Source organism: Ursus americanus, chromosome 11 (genome assembly GCF_024610735.1).
Source record: "Ursus americanus isolate L20-20 chromosome 11, mUrsAme1.1.p, whole genome shotgun sequence".
In the NCBI taxonomy this organism is placed as follows: domain Eukaryota; kingdom Metazoa; phylum Chordata; class Mammalia; order Carnivora; family Ursidae; genus Ursus; species Ursus americanus.
The window spans coordinates 50665884-50685234 of record NC_142137.1 but is presented as its reverse complement, the minus strand read 5'-3'; the positions used below and the strand labels follow the sequence as shown (position 1 = coordinate 50685234).

The 19351-nt window shown below is 43.0% G+C and overlaps 1 protein-coding gene and 1 pseudogene across 3 annotated transcripts in view; one reads left to right on the top strand and one right to left on the bottom strand.

The window, feature by feature from the left end:
- Positions 1–19351, bottom strand: part of ARFGEF3 (ARFGEF family member 3) — a 171950-nt gene that overhangs the window by 68925 nt on the left and 83674 nt on the right. For all 3 annotated transcript variants that reach the window (XM_087865521.1, XM_045814723.2, XM_087865522.1), the window contains 4 exons: positions 14072–14176; positions 12785–13118; positions 3019–3131; positions 1330–2240 (listed from right to left, as the gene is read on the bottom strand). In XM_087865521.1, the coding sequence (XP_087721647.1) occupies positions 1330–2240; positions 3019–3131; positions 12785–13118; positions 14072–14176 (1463 nt within the window). The remainder of the gene's footprint in view (positions 1–1329; positions 2241–3018; positions 3132–12784; positions 13119–14071; positions 14177–19351) is intronic.
- On the top strand, positions 5679–6153 carry LOC123803345 (ubiquitin-ribosomal protein eS31 fusion protein pseudogene; annotated as a pseudogene).

Sequence of the window (19351 nt, the reverse complement as noted above, 5' to 3'; positions counted from 1 at the left end):
GTTGAGAAGTCCAGGAGTATTAGTCCAGGACTGAAAGGTCTTTATCTCTGCTGGTGTTTACAACTTTGGATAATTCTCATATTAAAAAATGTCCTTCCTTAAATATACCTGAATTAAAGTGTCTTTTTTGTGTCCTTTTGACAAAGGACAATCTGGTCAGTTTTTAAAGATACTTATGAAGCTGCCTCTTAACAGTCCAGCACTTAGCTTCTACCAAATTCCAGTAACTGGGCTAGGATTTTTCATGTAAACGTGTGTGATGTATTCTTTGTTGGAAGACAGAATATGTGTTAGACATGGTTGGAGCCCACCAGGGCTGAGAGTACAGAGGGTAGGTAGTACAGAGGGAAGGTAGATGCATTCACAAATAACTATGACAGGTGTGGTAAGGGCAACAGTAAACACACGCTCAAGGCTTAGAGGCAGAAGAGCGAATGGTGATCTTGACTTTTAACAGTTCTGTATTCATTCCCAGAGTTAGTCCTTTCTGTATGAGCACAAGCCCCGCCAAGTCTATCCGCCTCAGTAGTCTGTGGTCAGGAGACCCTCGAACGTCAGGGGAAGGCACAGGTGACTCCCTGGGAGTCTGGCACTCAGTTATTCCTGCCATAAATGTTTTGCACCCATTAATTGCTTTCTTTCTGTAGTACTGTGAGATAATTGGTCTCTGCCCATTTCCTGGCACAGAGCTCCTAAAATCCTTACAATGTCCTAAGTGATAAGAACACTGGAAGAATCTCTTGTTCTAGTATTTGTCTTTGACCTCGCCCTGACTCCTAAAACCTTTGTAAATGCCTAAGTGGTAAGAGCACCAGGAACACCTTTTGTTCTAAGGAGGCGACTCTGGGTGGGCTGCTGGCTGGGGACTGGCCACGAGAAAGCCCCCACAACGAGCAGACGCTCGTTACCCACACTGGAAGTCCAGGGGACTTTACACAGCCCACATCTGATTCAAGACCTCCTTTAAAATAGTTCACATATTGATACACCAAAAGTGCATTGCTTTGTGATTTCTAGCCACGGAGGTGTAGAAGCATACTGAGAACTGAATGCTCTGAGAGTCAGAGATTGTCATTTTGTTTCTAGAATGCAGGAAGTTCTTATTCTTTACTCTGCACCATATCCATCAGCCTTACAATATCCCATCCCATCCACTGCCCACAATTCCAGCCACTGCCAATAAGTCTTACACTCCTCTGTTCTCTTCAAATATAAGAAACCCGGTTAAGCTGTTTTGAGCACTTCAAACTACAGGCACGACGGTAATTTCCCATTTTAGCGAAATGCTCTGAACACCCTTACTGACTGTAGCCAACGCCGTTCACCAACCTGAGCAGAAGGTAGAGGCGAAGTTCTGGAGGGCGGCGTCCACCTCTTCCACGCTGGGCAGAGCCAGCAGGCGGGGAAGGAGGCTCTCCAGGGACTGCAGGAACAGCCTGGCGCTGTGCTGGTCGGCCTCCTGGTTCTTCAACAGTTTCAGGGACAGAGCGGCAGTCCGCAGGGACCGGTGGCCCAGGCAGTCCCGAGGGGTCTGCTCTTCGTCGGCCAGGGAGCCGTTGTCCGACCCGATGTCTGACACGTCCGACCTCCCCGAGTCCTTCTCCGCCGCCATCGAGTACTGATCACAGGAATCGAATTCGGTCCGCGAAAGGTCTTGGTCATCTACGCTGAAATTGCTCTCGCTGTACCTGGAGCCGTAGGACCTCATCCTGCAGTCCACCGACAGGAAGTTCGTGATGTCGGGGAAAGCAACCGTGTGGCTTCTCTGCACCACGTCTGGCTGGTCGACGGCTTCGGGCTCCGGCACCTTACTCAGGATCTCCTTGCTCTCGGGCACGGCTGGCGACCTGAGGCTGCTCTTGGGGTGCTCCGAGTGCTCCTCGGGCGTCGTCTGGCCCAGCTCGCCCTCCAGCGTGGTCTGGCCCGTGTCGGTGGTCACGCTGATGCTGATGTCGGGGCTCCTCTCGTTCCCCAACTCCCACGACGTGTGCTCTGAGGACAGGACGCGCCGCTGCCAGCGGAAGTCGGCCTCGTTGATCTCCATGGAGTCCCGGCTCCACTCGGCACCGTCCTTCAGCTCCTCCAGGCGCAGCAGCAGCAGCTGGACCTGGCCTTCGCTCAAGCCCTTGCCCTGGCTGAGCTCGTCCAAAGCCCCGAGCAAGGTGCAGACGCAAGACACGGCGGCATAGCACGCTTCGATGCCGCCCTTGATGCACGCTTCCGTCATGCCATCCATGATGCTAAGTGTCCAAAGGAGAGAACAACAGCGTAAGAAATATGGCAGCATGCTCCAAAATGAACAAGACGTGTTAGCCTGGTGAACAGGACCGTATTCAAAACAGATCCTCTGATCTGCGTGGAATTAAATGGTCTGGGCCAAGGAGTACATGAAGCAAACATGTTCAGGCTGGCAGAGGGAAAGACCAGATAAAGTGGCTACCTTGAATCACGTTCTGTCTTGGTTGGCTGGTTTATTTGGACACACACAAAAACTCCAGATGGGCATTTATAATCTCCACAAGGACAGGGGACAGGCACTGAATAATCTCACTTTGTATTATGTTCCGTTTTTCAAAAAGAAAGTAGTTACAATGGCTATATGATAATGAGGACATCCTCTATAAAACAATCAGTTCCAGAACAGATGCATGTGAACACAACTATTACGAATCAGATAATATTCAGTTTTCTAGGGGGTGGGCCTCATGTAAAAGACCTTATAGTTATAGTACTGTGATTCAAAAAGTTTTTCCATAAAATAACCCCAATGAATAATTGTGTACATTTCATTTTGCATGCTAGGTTTACTTTAAGCCAATATGAAAATATGGAAAGTACATGATCATAATACATTGAAATAAGATTTCTCATATGGCTTGTGGGAACATTATTAAACAATAACATTCCACATGATGCAGATTCATAAAAATTTCAGGGATTTAAAAAACAAGGTCAAATGTATTCAGAGAAACAGTCTTCGCCAAGCAATAATAGATGGAAAAGGGGAATGTAGCATACAGTTTAAGAAGATCCAGATGAGACTTTCTTTTTGAAATTGATCTTTTTCTAGATTCTGGTTCAGTGGAGCTGGGTCCTGCCAAATCACAGAGACGCTGTGGGCTCCCAAGTAGCTTTAAGAAAAAGGCAGAAAAATAACAGTTTGGTGAATATCATAAAAAAGCACAAGGTTTTAAAATTCTGAGCTCAAGTAAGCATGTACTTTAGAGAAAGTGAGTGATACACTCTAAGGAAAACACGACTACTTGGAACTACACATCTTAATAAAACTGATTTGGTATTCCTCTTGTCATTGAGTACACATTGGGTTCCCAGCTCCCCATCTGAGGACTGTCCTAGACAAATCAAATTTTCCAAGGGATTGTTTCAGAAAATTTTATAGCACAGAACTATAAAGCACTTGCATCTATGCTCTTTACTGAGAATGGCCTATAATTTACCTTCCCTGTACTCTCTTTGTCTCATTTTGCTGTCAAAGCTGGTTAGTTTCAAAAGCTGGACTGATCAAGTATACATGGAACATTCTCCAGGATAGATCATATGTTAAGGTACAAAACAAGTTTTAAATTTAAGATAACTGAAATCATTTCAAGCATCTTTTCTTTTTATTATGATATGTTAGTCACCATACAGTACATCATTAGTTTTTGATGTAGTGTTCCATGATTCATTGTTTGAGTATAACACCCAGTGCTCCATGCAATACATGCCCTCCTTAATGCCCTTCACCGGGCTAGCCCATCCCCTCACCCCCCTCCCCTCTAAAACCCTCAGTTTGTTTCAAGCATCTTTTCAAACCACATTGGCATGAAACTAGAAATTAAGTACAGGAAGAAAACTGGAAAATTCACAAATATGTGGAGATTAAACAACTGCTACCAAACAACTAATGGGTCAAAAAAGAAATCAAAAGAGAAATGAAAAAATACCTTGAGACAAAAAAAAAAAAAAAAGAAAAGAAAAGGACGTATAACATCTCAACATTTATGGGATGCAGCAAAAGCAGTTTTAAGAGAAAAGTTCAAAGCAGTAAATGCCTACCTCAAAAAATAAGAAAAGTCTCAAATAAATAATCGAACGTTAAACTTTAAGGAACTAGAAAAAGAAGAACAAGTGAAGCCCAAAGTTAGCAGAAGTGAATAAGAAAGATTACGGAAGAAATAAATGAACAGAGGCTAAAAAATAATAGAAAAGACCAATGAAACTAAGAGTTGGTTCTTGGGAAAGATAAAATTGACACACCTTTGGCTAGACTCACCAAGAAAAAATCTCTGAAGATTTAAATAAATAAAATCAGAAATGAAAGAGATGTTACGACTAATACCACAGAAATAGAAAAGATCATAAGAGAATCCTATAAACAACTATATGCCAACAGACTGGACAACCCAGAAGAAATGAACACATTTCTAGATATATTCAACCTATGAAGACTGAATCATGAAGAAGAAGAGTATCAGAACTGCCCAATAACTAGTAAAGAGATTGAATCAGTAATCATAAACCTCCCAACTAACTAAAGTCCAGGACCAGATGGCCTCACCAATGTATTCTATCAAACATTCAAAGAAGAATTAATATCAATCCTTCTTAAACTCTTCCAAAAAATAGAAGAGGAGGGAACTCTCCCAAACTCATTTTAAAAGGCTAGCACTATGCTGATACCAAAACCTGACAAAGATATCACAAGTAAAGAAAATTATAGGCCAATATCCCTGATGAATACAGATGCAAAAATCTTCAACAAACTGTGATCAAACTAAATTTAATGATGTATTAAAAGGATCATACACCATAGGGGCGCCTGGGTGGCACAGCGGTTAAGCGTCTGCCTTCGGCTCAGGGCGTGATCCCCGCGTTATGGGATCGAGCCCCACGTCAGGCTCCTCCGCTATGAGCCTGCTTCTTCCTCTCCCACTCCCCCTGCTTGTGTTCCCTCTCTCGCTGGCTGTCTCTATCTCTGTCGAATAAATAAATAAAATCTTTTAAAAAAAAAAAAAGGATCATACACCTAAACAAGTGGGATTTATTCCAGGGATGCAAAGATGGCTCAATGTTCACAAATTAGTGAAGCGATACACAACATTAACAAAATGAAGGGGAAAAAAAAGAAAGGTCATTTCAATAGATGCAGAAGAAGTATTTCAACAAAATTCCACATCCATTTACAATAAAAATTCTCCAAAAAGTGGGTGTAGAGGAAACACACCTCAACCCAATAAAGGCCACTTATTACAAACCCACAGTGAGCATCGTATTCGATGGTAAAAAAACTGACAGCTTTTCCTCCAAGATCAGAAACAAGACAGGGATACCAATCTCGCCACTTTTATTCAATACAGTACTGTCAGTCCTAGCTACAGCAGTCAGGCAAGAAAAGAAATAAAAGGTATCCAAATTGGAAAGGAAGATGTAAAACTGTCACTATTTGCAGATGGCATGATATTATATATAGAAAACCCTACAGACTCTATAAAAAAACTGTTAGAACGATTGAATTCAGTGAAGTTGCAGGATACAAATCAACATACAAAAATCTGTTGCATTTCTATACACAAACTATCAGAAAGAGAAATCAAGAAAATAATCCTATCTACAAAAGCATCAAAAATAATAAAACGCCTTTCTGATCAGCCATCTGCTGTGGATCCACCGCCAAGATGCAGATTTTCGTGAAAACCCTTATGGGGAAGACTATCCCTCTCGTGGTTGAAACCTTGGACACGATAAGAAATGTAAAGGCCAAGATTTAGGATAAGGAAGGAATTCTTCCTGATCAGCAGAGACTGATCTTGGCCAGCAAGCAACTGCAAGATGGACGTACTTTGTCTGACTACCATGTTCAAAAGGAGCCCACTCTTCAAATTGTGTTGAGACTTCATGGTGGTGCTGAGAAGGAAGGAAGAGTAAGTCTTACGCTACTCCTGAGAAGAGTAAGCATAAGAGAAACGGCCAATTAAACTGGCTGTTCTGAAATATTATAGGGTGGATGAGAATGGCAAAATCAGTCTCCTTCTTCAGGAGTGCCCTTCAGATGAATGTGGTGCTGGAGCTTTAATGGCCAGCCACTTCGACAGACGTTATTGTGGCAAATGTTGTCTGACCTACTGCTTCAACAAACTAGAAGATAAGTAATTATATGTGGGTGAATAAAAGACATGAACTAACGTTTCAAAGAAATAATTAAATGCCTAGACATAAATTTAATCAAGGAGGTGAAAGATTGGAATACTGAAAACCACAAATGACACAAATAAGTGGAAAGATACTCTGTGCTCATGGATTGGAAGAATTAAAACTGTTAAAATGTCCATACTACCCAAAGCAATCTATAGATTTAACACTATCTCTATCAAATTTTCAATGTATTTTTCACAGAAATAGCACAAATAAACCTGAAATTTGTATGGATCCTCAAAAGACCTTTGGAATAGCCAGAGCAATCTTGACAAAGAAGAACAAAGCAGGAGGCATCACACTCCCTGATTTAAAATTATATTACAGAGCTATAGTAATTAAAACAGCATGGTACTACCATAAAAATAGACACATTAATCAAAAAGTACAGAATAGACAGCCTAGAAATAAACCTATACATATATGTCAAATAATTTACAACAAAGGAGGCAAGAATATACACTAGGGAAAGGACAGTCCCTTCAACAAATGGTGCTTGAATAACTGGACAGCCACCAAGCAAAAGAATGAAAATGGACCCCTATCTTATACCATACACAAAAATTAACTCAAGATGGACTGAAGACTTGAATTTAAGACCTGACACCATAAAACTCCTAGAAGAAAACAAGCAGTAAGCTCTCTGACACGAGTCTTGGCGAGGATTTTTTTAATCTGACACCAAAAGCAAAAATAATCATTGGGACTACATCAAACTAAAAAGCTTCTGCACAGCAAAGGAACCGCTGTCAAAATGAAAAGGTCACCTACTGAAAGTATTTGCAAGTCATGTATCTGATAAGCGGTTAATATCCAAAATACATTAAGAACTCATACAACTCAATAAAAAAGCAAAAAACCAAATAATCTGATTTTTAAAATGGGCAGAGGACCTAGACAGACATTTTTCCAAAGCAGACATATAGATAGATGGCCAACAGACACATGAAAAGATGTTCAACATCAATAATCATCCAGGAAATGCAAATCAAACCCACCAATGAGGTATCACCTTACACCTGTTACAATACCTATCAAAAGGCTAGAAAAAAACAAGCGTTGGCAAGGAGAAAAAAGGACCATCCTGCACAATTGATGGAAATGTAAATTGGTGCATCCACTATGGAAAACAACATGGAGGTTCCTCAAACCATAGAAAATAGATTGCCATATGATCCATCAGTTCCATTTCTGGATATTTACCTGAAGAAAATGAAAACACTAAGTCAAAAAGATTATGCACCCTCATGTTCACTGGAGCATGATTTCAATAGCTAAAATATGGAAACAACCTAAGTGTCTCTCAATGGATAAATGGATAAAGAACATGTGATATATACAATGGAATATTACTCGTCTATAAAAAAGAATGAAATCTTGCCATTTGTGACAACATAGATGAACCTAGAGGGCATTATGCTAAAGTGAAATAAGTCAGACAGAGAAAAAGAAATACTGTATGATCTCTCTTATAGGTGGAATCTTGAAAAAACAGACAAAAAACCAAGCTCATAGTTACAGAAAATGGATTGGTGGTTGCCAGAGGTGAGGGGTAGAAAGATGGAAAAAAAAATGGATGAAAGGGGTCAAAAGGTAAAACAATTTTTAAAAAATTGAAACATGTGTTGTGAAGTATTCCCTTTCTATACTCTGGGAAGATCATATATTATTAGAATTACCCATTCCTTAAATGTTGGTATAACATTGTTTTTAAAGTTAAATGGGGCCAGTGGGTTGTTTTTTTTTTTAATGGAAAGATTAACTACTGATTCAATTTCTTGAAGATTCTAGAACTATGTAGGTCCTCAATTTCTTCTGGAGCTAGCTTGTTAAAGGCTGTGCTATTTCCTAGGAATTTATCTATTTTAAGTTTTCAAATTTATTGGCCTCAGTGGCCTTAATACCTTCTTTAATTTCTTTAATGTTTGTAATATCTATAGTTACATGTGTATTTTCATTCTTATTTCTACTTACTTGTTTTTACCTATTCTGGAATTTCTTGATTGTTTTTATCAAGAGTTTCTCAATTTCCTTAGTCTTTTCAGAGCCCTGGTACTTTTCACTTCATTGATCTAGTATATTTTGCTTTTTTCCACATTACTTTCTGCTTTAATCCTTATTTTTCCTCCTTTCTACTTTCTTTGAATTTAATCTGCTCTTCTTTTCCCAGCTACCTAACTCAGAAAATTAGAATATTAATTTTAGGCTTCCAATTTTTTAAAAATATAATCATGTTAAGCTATAAATACCCTACTATGTACTGCTTTGGCTACATTCTACAAGTTTTCATGTATAGAATTTTCATAACTGTTCAGTTCTAATTATTTTTTTATTTCCATGTGGTAGAAATCTTTACAGAACATTTCAATTTGAGGCTAATTAATTCAGGAAAAGATTGGGTTAAGTGTATCGGAACAGACTTCCTATCACTATGTCCATTATTTTCAAAGTAATTCATACTCACAGGAAAAGGTATATTAACTAGGAAAAGTCATATCTTAAGGGGCACTCTTCTTTCCCTTCCTCCTTCCACATTTCTTTCATACCCCAGAAACTGGGAACTTCTGTCTTGGAGGTATAGCGATGAAGCTGACACTTTTCTCCCCCCATTTTATTTTTTTTGACATTGAAAGAGTCAAGTCTCCATCATTCCTCTCTCTCCTTTCCCCTCCCTCTCCTTCTGTTCCTCTGTCTCCTGTCTCTGCCCTCCTCTATCCTCCCTCCCACCTCTGCCCTGTATCCAAGTGAAGTGGCCGGGCCTAAGTGCCTCCAGCTGTCCCATCTCTTGCTAGAAATGCAGGTGCATTTCGGAGGGATAGATGGGGAGAATCTCACTTTCTCTTGCGATCTCATTACAGTCTCCAGTCTAACTTTACCAGTAATAAATTAGACGACATATTTGAGTTCCCACATTGATCCTGGGCTTATTTCTCAGTTGTTTCCAAATCTGGAAGGAAAGGACACTGAGTGATCAAGCTTCTGAAGAACCCTCAACAACTACTTGAAGAAAGGCAAGGCATGCTGAATCTCAGCTTCTTCCAGTGGGGGTAAGGGTTGTTGTGCTGTCAGGGGCAGGGGTGTCACAGTCTGACAAAGATCAGGGAACTCCGGTGCACGTGCATGGCTCAGTCAGTTAAGCATATGCCTTCAGCTCAGGTCATGAAACCAGGGTCCTGGGATGGAGCCCACGATGGGCTCCCTACTCAGCGGGGAGCCTGCTTCTCCCTCCCCCTGCTCATGTGCGTTCTCTCTCTCTCCCCCCTCTCAAATAAATAAATAAATAAATAAATAAATAAAATCTTAAATGAAAAAAAGATTAGGGAACTCCTTCTGAAGCAGAACCACGGGAGAGAGGAAAGGAAGCAAGGTGAACTTGTGATTACTGTTCGTTTTTTGGGAAAGCGGAAACAGAAAAGAGAATGCCATTTGAAAAACAAAATGTCCTGTCTTTGATGAATAGGCACACAGCGCCTATGGCAGAGTGACAAATCACAAAGAGAACAGGGAAATAACACACCAAGCGTTCAAACTCCGAAAGGCTAAACAAACATCCTGGGTGCCTAGTGGTTTTCTTTGTGTGCACAGACGGCACATTTTGGTTTCCAGGTTACCAACCTCCCCAAATGATTGGTTGTCATAGTGAGTGGAGTAACCTGGCCCCCATCGTCGGCTGGGCTCCATGGGGCCACATCGCCTGGACAAGCCACTCACGTGCTGGTGTTTAACTGCAGCCTTGCCCTGGAAGAGCATCTGGGGGAAGCTAGACAAATCTATGAAAAAGGGGAAAACATAACGGATTTCCTGCGCAGTGGTAAATGAATTCTTATTGAAAATACATCTGGACACCTATGAGCCCGTGCACAATGTATTTACTTTGCATTCAGGCAGCGAGTGGATCTGAGCGGGAACGACAGGTGGCTGCTGTGCACAAAACACCTGCTTTGCAGCTATCCCGTCTGCAGGCCCACCTGTGGTTCAGTCGTAACTCATTGAGCCCTCGTTCTAATGTAGGCACTGCAGTGTCAGGTAGTGGGGGGGGGCACACAGGAGCAGTGGACGCCAACACATATTTGAGGATACGAGAAGTGTGTACTTTGTCATACAGTGAAATAGTTGGTGGGACGGGACGTACAAGTAATTGCTAAATGGTGGAATTTAGAGAATTTAGTGGTTTAAGGAAGCGGAACTGTAAAGGAGGAGGACTTTGACAGCAGAGACAGCTGTCCTCAGAACGCCTGGGTTCATGCGGCAGCCCTGCTACTGACGAGGACTTCGGGCAAGTAGATTCTCATGGAGCCTCAGTTTCCCCATCTGGAAACTGGGCATGGTATTATCTTCCTGGGAGAGTTGGTAAATAAACGAACACGAAGTGCTGGCTGTGTCTGGCGTATTGGGATCCCTGCTCGACTCTGCTAAGGGGAACGGCCCGTGGGGATATAGCGGGGGAGGGGGATCTGAACAGAGCAGGGTCAGCCAGATGGACTGAGGGTGATCCTGGGGAATGATGGGAAGTGAGAATGATGACAGAAGGACCTAGAAACTGGGCAGAGTAATTCAGACTTGATGAGAGAGGCAACAGGAGCCATTAGAGCCTGAAAAAAACCTGTTAAGAGTGGTGATTTATGAGCCTAAATTCAGAAAGACAAAAGGAAGCAAACAGGCAGGCAGCAGACAGGGAGCTGGGCTAGGACTGGTGCACTACTCGAGCAGGAGGTCATGAGACCAGCTATTTTCAGCCTCCACAGAGTTCTTTTCCTTACGATAGCAATAAGCAGCCAAATATTTGTCTAGCCCTTTATACTTACAGAGTATTTATACAAACTTTATTGCATTTTGAACCTTTGGAATATTACTACTATGCAGAGATTTTAAAAAATTGTAAGTTCAGAGTTAAATGGTTTAACTCTTGCTGGGAGCAAGAGAGAGAGGATCCAAACCCTCACTCTTCAACTCAGGCTCAGGAAGGGGTAGGTGAGCCAGCATGGAAAGGGGCTCCCAGCATCATCTGCACTGCAGTAGCAAAGTATGGTAATAAGAGTGCTGCGGGAAAGGTGATGGGTTTGGGGTCAGAGGGACTAGCACTAGGACTCTTTCTCTGGGACCTCAGACAAATCATTTGACCCTCTGGAACCTTAGTTTCTTTGTGGGAGGGAAAATTCCCTTTTCCTGGCATTATATCTCTATGGGCAGGAATATCTAAGGGAATAATTCTGGACCTCTTTCCTCTCTTTCTCTCCCCTCCTTCCGATGGGGGGGAGTCTGATCTGACTGGTGGATTTAGAAGGAGCTGAGCATGTGTAACCAGTCCCTTCTTCTTTCTTCCCCTTAAAGATGTGCTTATTCAGAGAAAGCCCATCTTGAGTCCCTAGGTGTACACTTAACAAGGGTAGGGCCAGGTCCCCAAGGGAGGGCCACTGCTGTCTGGGTGGTGACAAACTAGTCTAGTCTCACTTGCTTCCAAAGCTGTATTGGGTTCGCCAACCTAGGAGTGGTCAGGTATTAAAGCTGACCCTTCATTCTCATTGCCTGAGGCTGTGATGGGGAAAAGAAATAACATTCTTCACTGGGAAAAGTTGATATAGAACATCAAAGAACTACTAAAGAGTATTAAAGATAATGTATGTGATATTTTGTGATATGTGATAAGAGGATTAAAGATAATATAAGTGCTAGGCATATAGAAGGTAAGGGAAAAAAGGATTATTATTGTGTGCTCATAGATTTTCTTAACCAGCAATTGAATCCAGATCATTCCTTCATTTCTAGAAATGTTGAGTCAGAACTTTCCATTGTTCATTACAGTCAACTCTTATTAAAACGACACCAAGTGGCATTTCAAATTAAGCTTTTGAGAAACTGATGAGCAGCGAATACTACTTAAAATAAATGAATCATCAATGAAGAAATTTTGTTACTCTGGGTTTGTTGTTGTTTGGTCATAGGTACCAAAAACAAAGGCAATGAACAAGTTCAGAAATACAAAAATGTTGATCACTTTTCTTTCTGGTTATTTGAAAGAAAGCAGAGAAATTCTTATCTGAAGTACCTCCTCAAAGCCATGAACGAGCACACTGGGTGGCTATCATGAGCTGGACAACTTTACCTTCTCGCAGGGGTCATGGTGTTTGCGATATGAGGCCCAAGAAGGAATGGGGCAAAGGGATTCCTTTTACTAGTCAGAGATTAGTAATGATTTTGGGGGGTGGGGGTGGATAGCGTACAACCTGAGTATAAAATCACTTTGAAATCCAATTTTGGCAAAGGGGAATAAACACATATCTGCATAAACAGTATCTAAGGGAGCGGAATGAAATCAGCCTGGGGCTCAGTCAAATGCCTGCAGCTTAAATTATCAATGACTTTGCATCAGTGAGCACCAATCAATCTGTCCTCACCCAGGCTCTCAACACATGCATGCACACCCCAGCCCTAAAGATACTGCCGATTACTGGACACCATGTGGTCCCAAGTAAGTGTTAGCAGGTGATCGGCAAACATTTTCTGAGTGCTGCCTGTAGGCAAGACACCGTGTTCAGACACTGCCCCCCGCCTCCTGGCAAGCACGGTGGCATTCTTCATGCCTCCCTACCTCTTTCATTATTTTGATGGCTTCCACCCGGTGCTGGGGTGGGGGATAAAGCAGCACACGGTGATAGAGGGACTGGAGCACGGGCTTCATGGAGTCCACTGACCCTACCAGCCGGACCAGCTCGGCCGCGATGTAATAAATGGTCCGAGCCACGGGCCCGCTCAGGGCTGGCGCGGTGGACGAGCAGCCCGACCCCCGGCCGTGGTCAGAAACTCCTGGAGACGCAGAGTCTGACTCAACGCCGGAGCCAGCACTGCTGCTGTGAGCAGAGGTGATGCTTTTATCGTGGATTGGATTCCCCAGGATCACGATGAGAGCAGGGCAAAGGCTTTTCCTGGGAAGACACAGGAGGAAAAATAGGTTTTGCTAACAAGGCAGAAGGATAAAGTGCAAATACAGTCCTGAGGGTAAATACCAGATGCCACAAAAATGACTAATCAGAGTTGGGTTCTTTACTGCTTCTCTTTTTGGCGACATCCTGCCCCCGTTTTCCATGTCTCTCCATCACTTCTAGGTATATGAACAGAGTCGTTCTCCTCATAGCTCAAGGCAGAATTAACTAAATAAAAATACTAAATAAAAATAACTAAAAAAATAAATTAAAAAAATAAAAATATCAAGAGAAGTATTAAGAAACCATCTTATGTAAAGAAACTGACTCAAAATGCTTAATGGCTTAGTTAGAAAGTTTCATTTTACTTTAAACACCAAAATTATTTCTACTTCTAATTTGAGAAGTTAATTTAAAATTCTGACACATATAGTGTCACATATCGTTCGACTTCCTCCGTGTGGAAAAGCCCAGGAACCCAGAGAGACTAGCTGGCTGCCTGTGGGCCCTGTCACCCGGGGGACTCTCTGGCTATAATTAAGTGACTAGTCTTCCAGTTGAGATGGAGAATGTACCAGTGAAGGGCTAAGAATAACATTCACTAGCTCTGCCCCCGCCCCCAGCCCCGTGCAACTTCCTGGTGCCTTCGTATACTTTTAGGATAAACGAATAACCTAGAAAATATCTCCTAGCTCCTGAGTCTCACGAGCCTATGGTGCCAACAAAGCACGAGAGGCCCTTGGAGGCCTATTTTGTGAAGATCATCATAAGCTTCTCTCTGTATTTCGATCCAGTGCATGTGAGCAAAGCCAATTCCCTACTTTCTCTCTAAAGCCTTCGCACACAGATGAGGTGACCGGTCGACCATGGATGCCACGGGAAGGGACCCGGGCGCGGAGCTGGAAGGGGAGAACCGTGGGGTCGGTGTGGGGGGGAGCATGTGGCTGGGTGCTCACCAGATCAGGTCTGTGAAGCCTCGGTGCAGGTGCATGGCGGAGGACGAGCTGCTGAGCACGGACAGGACACATTCCAAGTACAGGAGCTGCAGCTGCTGCTGGTCACTGGGGAACAAAACCAACACACGACGCATGCAAAGTGAAGGCAGAATTAAGGAAGTGACAGGTGGGAAACACGTGGAAAAATGTTCAGCGTGAGAGAAGTGTTCATGGGGGGGGGGCTAGCATGACGGGTGGAATTGCATGCCCGAAAATTTCTCTGTGGAAGATCGAACCCCTGGAACCTCGGCATGTGCCCTGATGGGAGATTGGGTCTCTTACACAGGTAATCAAGTTAAAGTGATGTCATCTGGGTGGGTCCTAGCCCAAGCTGACGGATGTCCACGTAAAATGGGGAACACTGGAAACAGACACGCACAGACAGTGGACAATGGAAAAGACAAAAGGAGAAGATGGCCGTCTGCAAACCAAGGAGAGCGGTGTGGAACGGATCCTCCCCTGAAGGCCTGGGAAGGAACCAACGCTGACATCCTGATCTCGGACTTCCAGCCTCCGGAACTGGGAGGAGATACGTGTCTGTTACGGAAGCCACCCAGTCTATGGGACTTTGTTACCGCAACCCTAGCAAACTGATACAGTTCGGGGGAGGTTTTTTAAATGAACAAACTTTGTTTTTTAGAACCGTTTCAGATGTATAGAAAAACTGAGCATGGAAGAGAGTTACTGTGTTCCACCCCGCCCAGCACAGAGGGTTTATCCTGCTCATAACAGCTCACATTAGTAGACGCATTTGCTACCATTCAAGAACAAATACTGATATATCATTATCAATTAAATTCCACGGTTTATTCCAGAAACGTTCAAACTCTTAATGTGTTCAACTGTCTAAACTTTTCAAAAGACCACTAATCATATTATCTTTTAAATGGTCAACACTTTACTAACTTGCATTTGAATTTCTTTTTTGAAGACAACATGGTTTTTCAATGGACAAATTATTTTTCTCGGATTATTATTATGAGATTAATCCATAGAGCCAGATTAAAAAAACAGACAACTTCATGGGATGCGTGTTCTCCTACCCAGGCTGAGTTTTCTGCCGAACCCACCAGAAAGTATTAAACTCCAGGTGGGTGGTAAGTGACCGACAGGAATAAGGAAGAATTTAATATTCGAGCACACATTTATGACAAATACATAATAAATACTTCTAAGAGAATTTATTCAGGAGTCCTATATGTTCCAAAAAAGGAGGAACTTGTCTTGAAAAATCATTTTTGGCTGTGTCTCTTTTCTCCTCACTTAAATAAATACCAAAAGGAAGTTTAATGCCCTTAACAGTTCAAATAACTCCCAGGAGAAGGGGGTGGACGGGAGAGGCAAGACCAGTGACAGGCAGACTAGAAACTTAAGGAGACAGGAAGGAAGAAGAGAAAAGTTAACACCGGACTGTCCCAAAGCCCAGGAGATGACACGCGTCCACTGCCGAACTGAGAAAGTTTGCACAGACGCAAGATGAAGGATCGCAAGATGGGGGGGCTGAGGGTCCCCTGTTTAAGTGTTATGTTAGATTCTGCGGCAATAGGTCTCTGTAAAATTGACCTCAAGCTCTAAACTGGTTCGCAACGTACAGCCCAAGGGCAAAACCCTGCCCACGGCCCCATGAACTGAAAATGATTTTTGTGTTTTTAAAGGGTTGTAAAACAATAACAGGAATGAACAGAGAACAGAAGCAGTATGTGGCCCTTCACGGAAGAAGTCTGCTGACTCATACTCTGTGATGCTCTCCCTTGTCCAAAGAGAACTGCACAATGATTCAAATAATGCCATTATTCTGGAAAGGGGAATTCCACGGGGTGCCTGGGTGGCTCAGTCGGTTAAGTGTCTGCCTTTGGCTCAGGTCATGATCTCAGGGTCCTGGGACTGAGCCCTGCATTGGGATCTCTGCTCATCAGGGAGCCTGCTTCTCCCTCTCCCTCTGCCTGCCGCTCCCCTGCTGTGTGCACTCTGTCAAGTAAATAAGTACAATCTTTCAAGGAAAAAAAAAGGAAATTCCACTTATATTTGGATGTACTATACCACACCTGCTGAGGGGGGGAAAAGAGGTGGGTAAAGGCTGAGTTTCCACAAAAATTATTACTATGTGCCAAGAGGAAGGTGGTGGTTGGAGGAAGAATAAGAAAGGGAAGACATACTTAGCCATTTTGGGGCCAGGTAAGGACTTTACACTTCTATACTCCTACGCCCACAGACTTCCCTACACTTTTGAGCGAGGCATCGTTCCTGATCAGAAACAGCATATTCTTCTGGGACTAGAGAAACAAGGAAGCAAGTAGATAAAGCATTGTATAGGAACTGCTACAAATGAGAAATTTAACACAAGGTTCTATGAGAGCATATTGGGAGTGGCATCTAATCCTTAGAGAGATCCAGAAAGAATTTCTAAGGAAAAGCCATCTTCATGGAGACCTAAAGTTCAAGTAGGAGTCTTGCAGGGCAGTGTTAGGGAGAGGGTGGTGGTGGTCTGTGGTTGGAACAGAGTGTAAGGATACCATTGGCAAGAGGTGGGACTGGGGAAGTGGCAAGGGCCGGATCAGGAAGGGTTTGGGAGGACTTGTCTGGACCTTATTCTGCAGGTAGGAGAGTGACAGTACCAAATTTATATTTTAGAACAATCATTCTGGATGCTGTAGAAATGAACAGATCGGAGAAGGCAAAACAGAAGGGTCGCAACTCCAATAAGCCACGTTTTGAAAAAGTTCTGAAAAGGACCATCTCCGCTATAGTCTCAGACTAATCTTTCTGACCAATCGCTGGACTCACTATTAAGAAAAATAGTTATTGGGGTGCCTGGGTGGCTAAGTCGGTTAAACATCTGCCTTAGGCTCAGGTCATGATCTTGGGGTCCTAGGATTGAGCCCCACCTCGAGCTCTCTGCTCGGCAGGGAGTCTGCTTCTCCCTCTCCCTCTGTCCCTCCCCCTGCTCATGCTGTCTCTCAGATAAATAAAATCTTAAAAAGGAAAAAAGAAAAATAATGATTAAATGCCCCAATTCAAAAATGTCTGTCTTTCAAACTGTCAGTCTCGCACCACAAAACTAAAAGAACTATAGACGATAAAAATTCTCAGTTTCTGAAACTGGAAAGGAACCCACAGAAAAGCTACGAGCAGCCGAGTTCCCTCTGAATACCTGCAGAGTACGCCACAGCAATACTGAACCCCAAGTCATCAGACCCGATGACAGAGAGGATGCATTGCCAAGGTAACTGGCCTGGGAGTCTCCTTGGAGACCAAACGCAGCAGCTTTTCTGTGGGCCGCAGCAGTGTGGAAAAACCGGTGCTCATAGCCTTGCATGAGTCATGTCACTAAGAGCTGTCTGAAATGTAAGCAGCTTCCACACGGGCCCCTCACGAGATACATATACGCATGTGCAGCACATGTGTGCAGTTCTCATTCGTCTGACTGAAGACAGACAAATATGTGAAAAGTACAGGGGGGTGAGAAGCCAAGAAACCAGCCAACTCTTTCAAAACACATGAGGAAAAATCTGCCGACATGGAGGGTGGCGAGTCCCTTGGCCTGGTCTTCTGTTTGAGCATTTCATGGCTGGCAGGTTGAGTCGCTTCTGGTCTCATTCTCTGCTCATCTCTGAATTTCTTCCCGGGCTCAAGATCCATGAAGAACGACTCTCGTAAGTAGACCAGTGGGCCATGAAAGCTGAGGAGCCCCCATCCTGACAAGTTGCCTGCAAGGGTAATCTGGCAGCACGTTCTGGATCTCTGGCGTTCTTAGAATTTTGTTTGATGATGAATCATTTGGACCTTACCTCCTTTTGAGATAATTTGAATTTAGGTAGCAAAAGGAGAGAGGGACTTTTAAGTAATTGTGTAAGAAGTGGAATGAAATCAAACCCGTGATAGGAACACCTGGCCTTGCCTCATTGCTTCTGAGAATGCTTTGGCGTACGCTCCTCTCTGACATTCGGCACTGGGAGGAGAGGGAAGTGGGGAGAGGCTGACAGGAGCCCAATGGGCAGAGAATGAATAAATATCTTTCTAAGCCCAATTATCCTTCCAAAAACTCCTGAATTTAAAAAGCATCATGTAACTCAGCATGCCTAATATAGCGTTCTATTAATAACACATCTCTAAGGCATGTGAGTTGTTCTGCGTACCTGGATGAATTTTGTGACTCCTCCCGGGAGACTGAGTATATCATGACTACATACCCTTACAGAGAGAAAGCCCTATGAGGTATGTGGGCCCTGATTTTTGGAAACGGCTATTGCGGAGAAGCACTGTGGTGTGATTTCAGAGGAAGAAGATATTTAGAAGGTGGGAGAGGTGTCAAGTTTAGCTAATAGAAATAAAAGGAGTTTGGGTAGGAAATTCAGAAGAAATTGTAAAAGGTGTGAAAACTGAACATGAAGAATAAAGAGAACCACCAGATTGAAAGCAGTCAAGAGCATGGTACCATCTGACCAGGTGGCCTTACAGGTGTCCTGTTTAAGCTAGTGATTATGCATGCTGCACCCCAGCTTCCTTAGCAACAGAACCATCATCTTAGGGAAATGGAATCATGATGGGAAAGACCATACTCAAACACAGTGAGCAGTCTCCAGGGACAGAATGATGACTGGGGAATTGCATTGAAAAACGAAGCAAGACCATGGGAATTCTATAAAAGCCATTAAGCTCTATAACAACATGCCTAAAGCCATCTTTGAGCTAATGTCCAATGAGAAATCCTAGAAAAACATGTACGTGTCACATGAATTACTTTTCCTGTTTAACACCTATTTCCAAGTCATATGGTTCAGAAATATTTTCATTTTTTTTCATGACTGATAGAAATCTATGCCCTTTAGTCTGTAGTATGCGTACAGATGCATTTGCAATGTATGTTTGTGCTGTGTATCTTCCTAATAATCTACAAATGTCTGGTGTAAGAAGTTCAGTGTCCCAAACTGCATCATAGACCAGAAGTAGCACTGACAATTCTAAAAGTAAGCAAGCGATTTTAGAATATATAGCAAATATTTATTATATGTTAGGCACTGTGCAGTTAAAAAAAATTCCATTTATCCCAAAACTTCCTAGAAGATACCAGTACTGAAAGTCTACAATAATTACAACAGGCGTAACCTCGGACTGTCCCAGGTACACTAGGTCATATGGTCACTCTACAGATGGCAGTCCCTACAGCTGATGTTAGAGACGTGCAGGCTTTAAAGAGCCATGAACTTGAAGGCCTTACTGCACCTAGCTGAAGACTTTTCT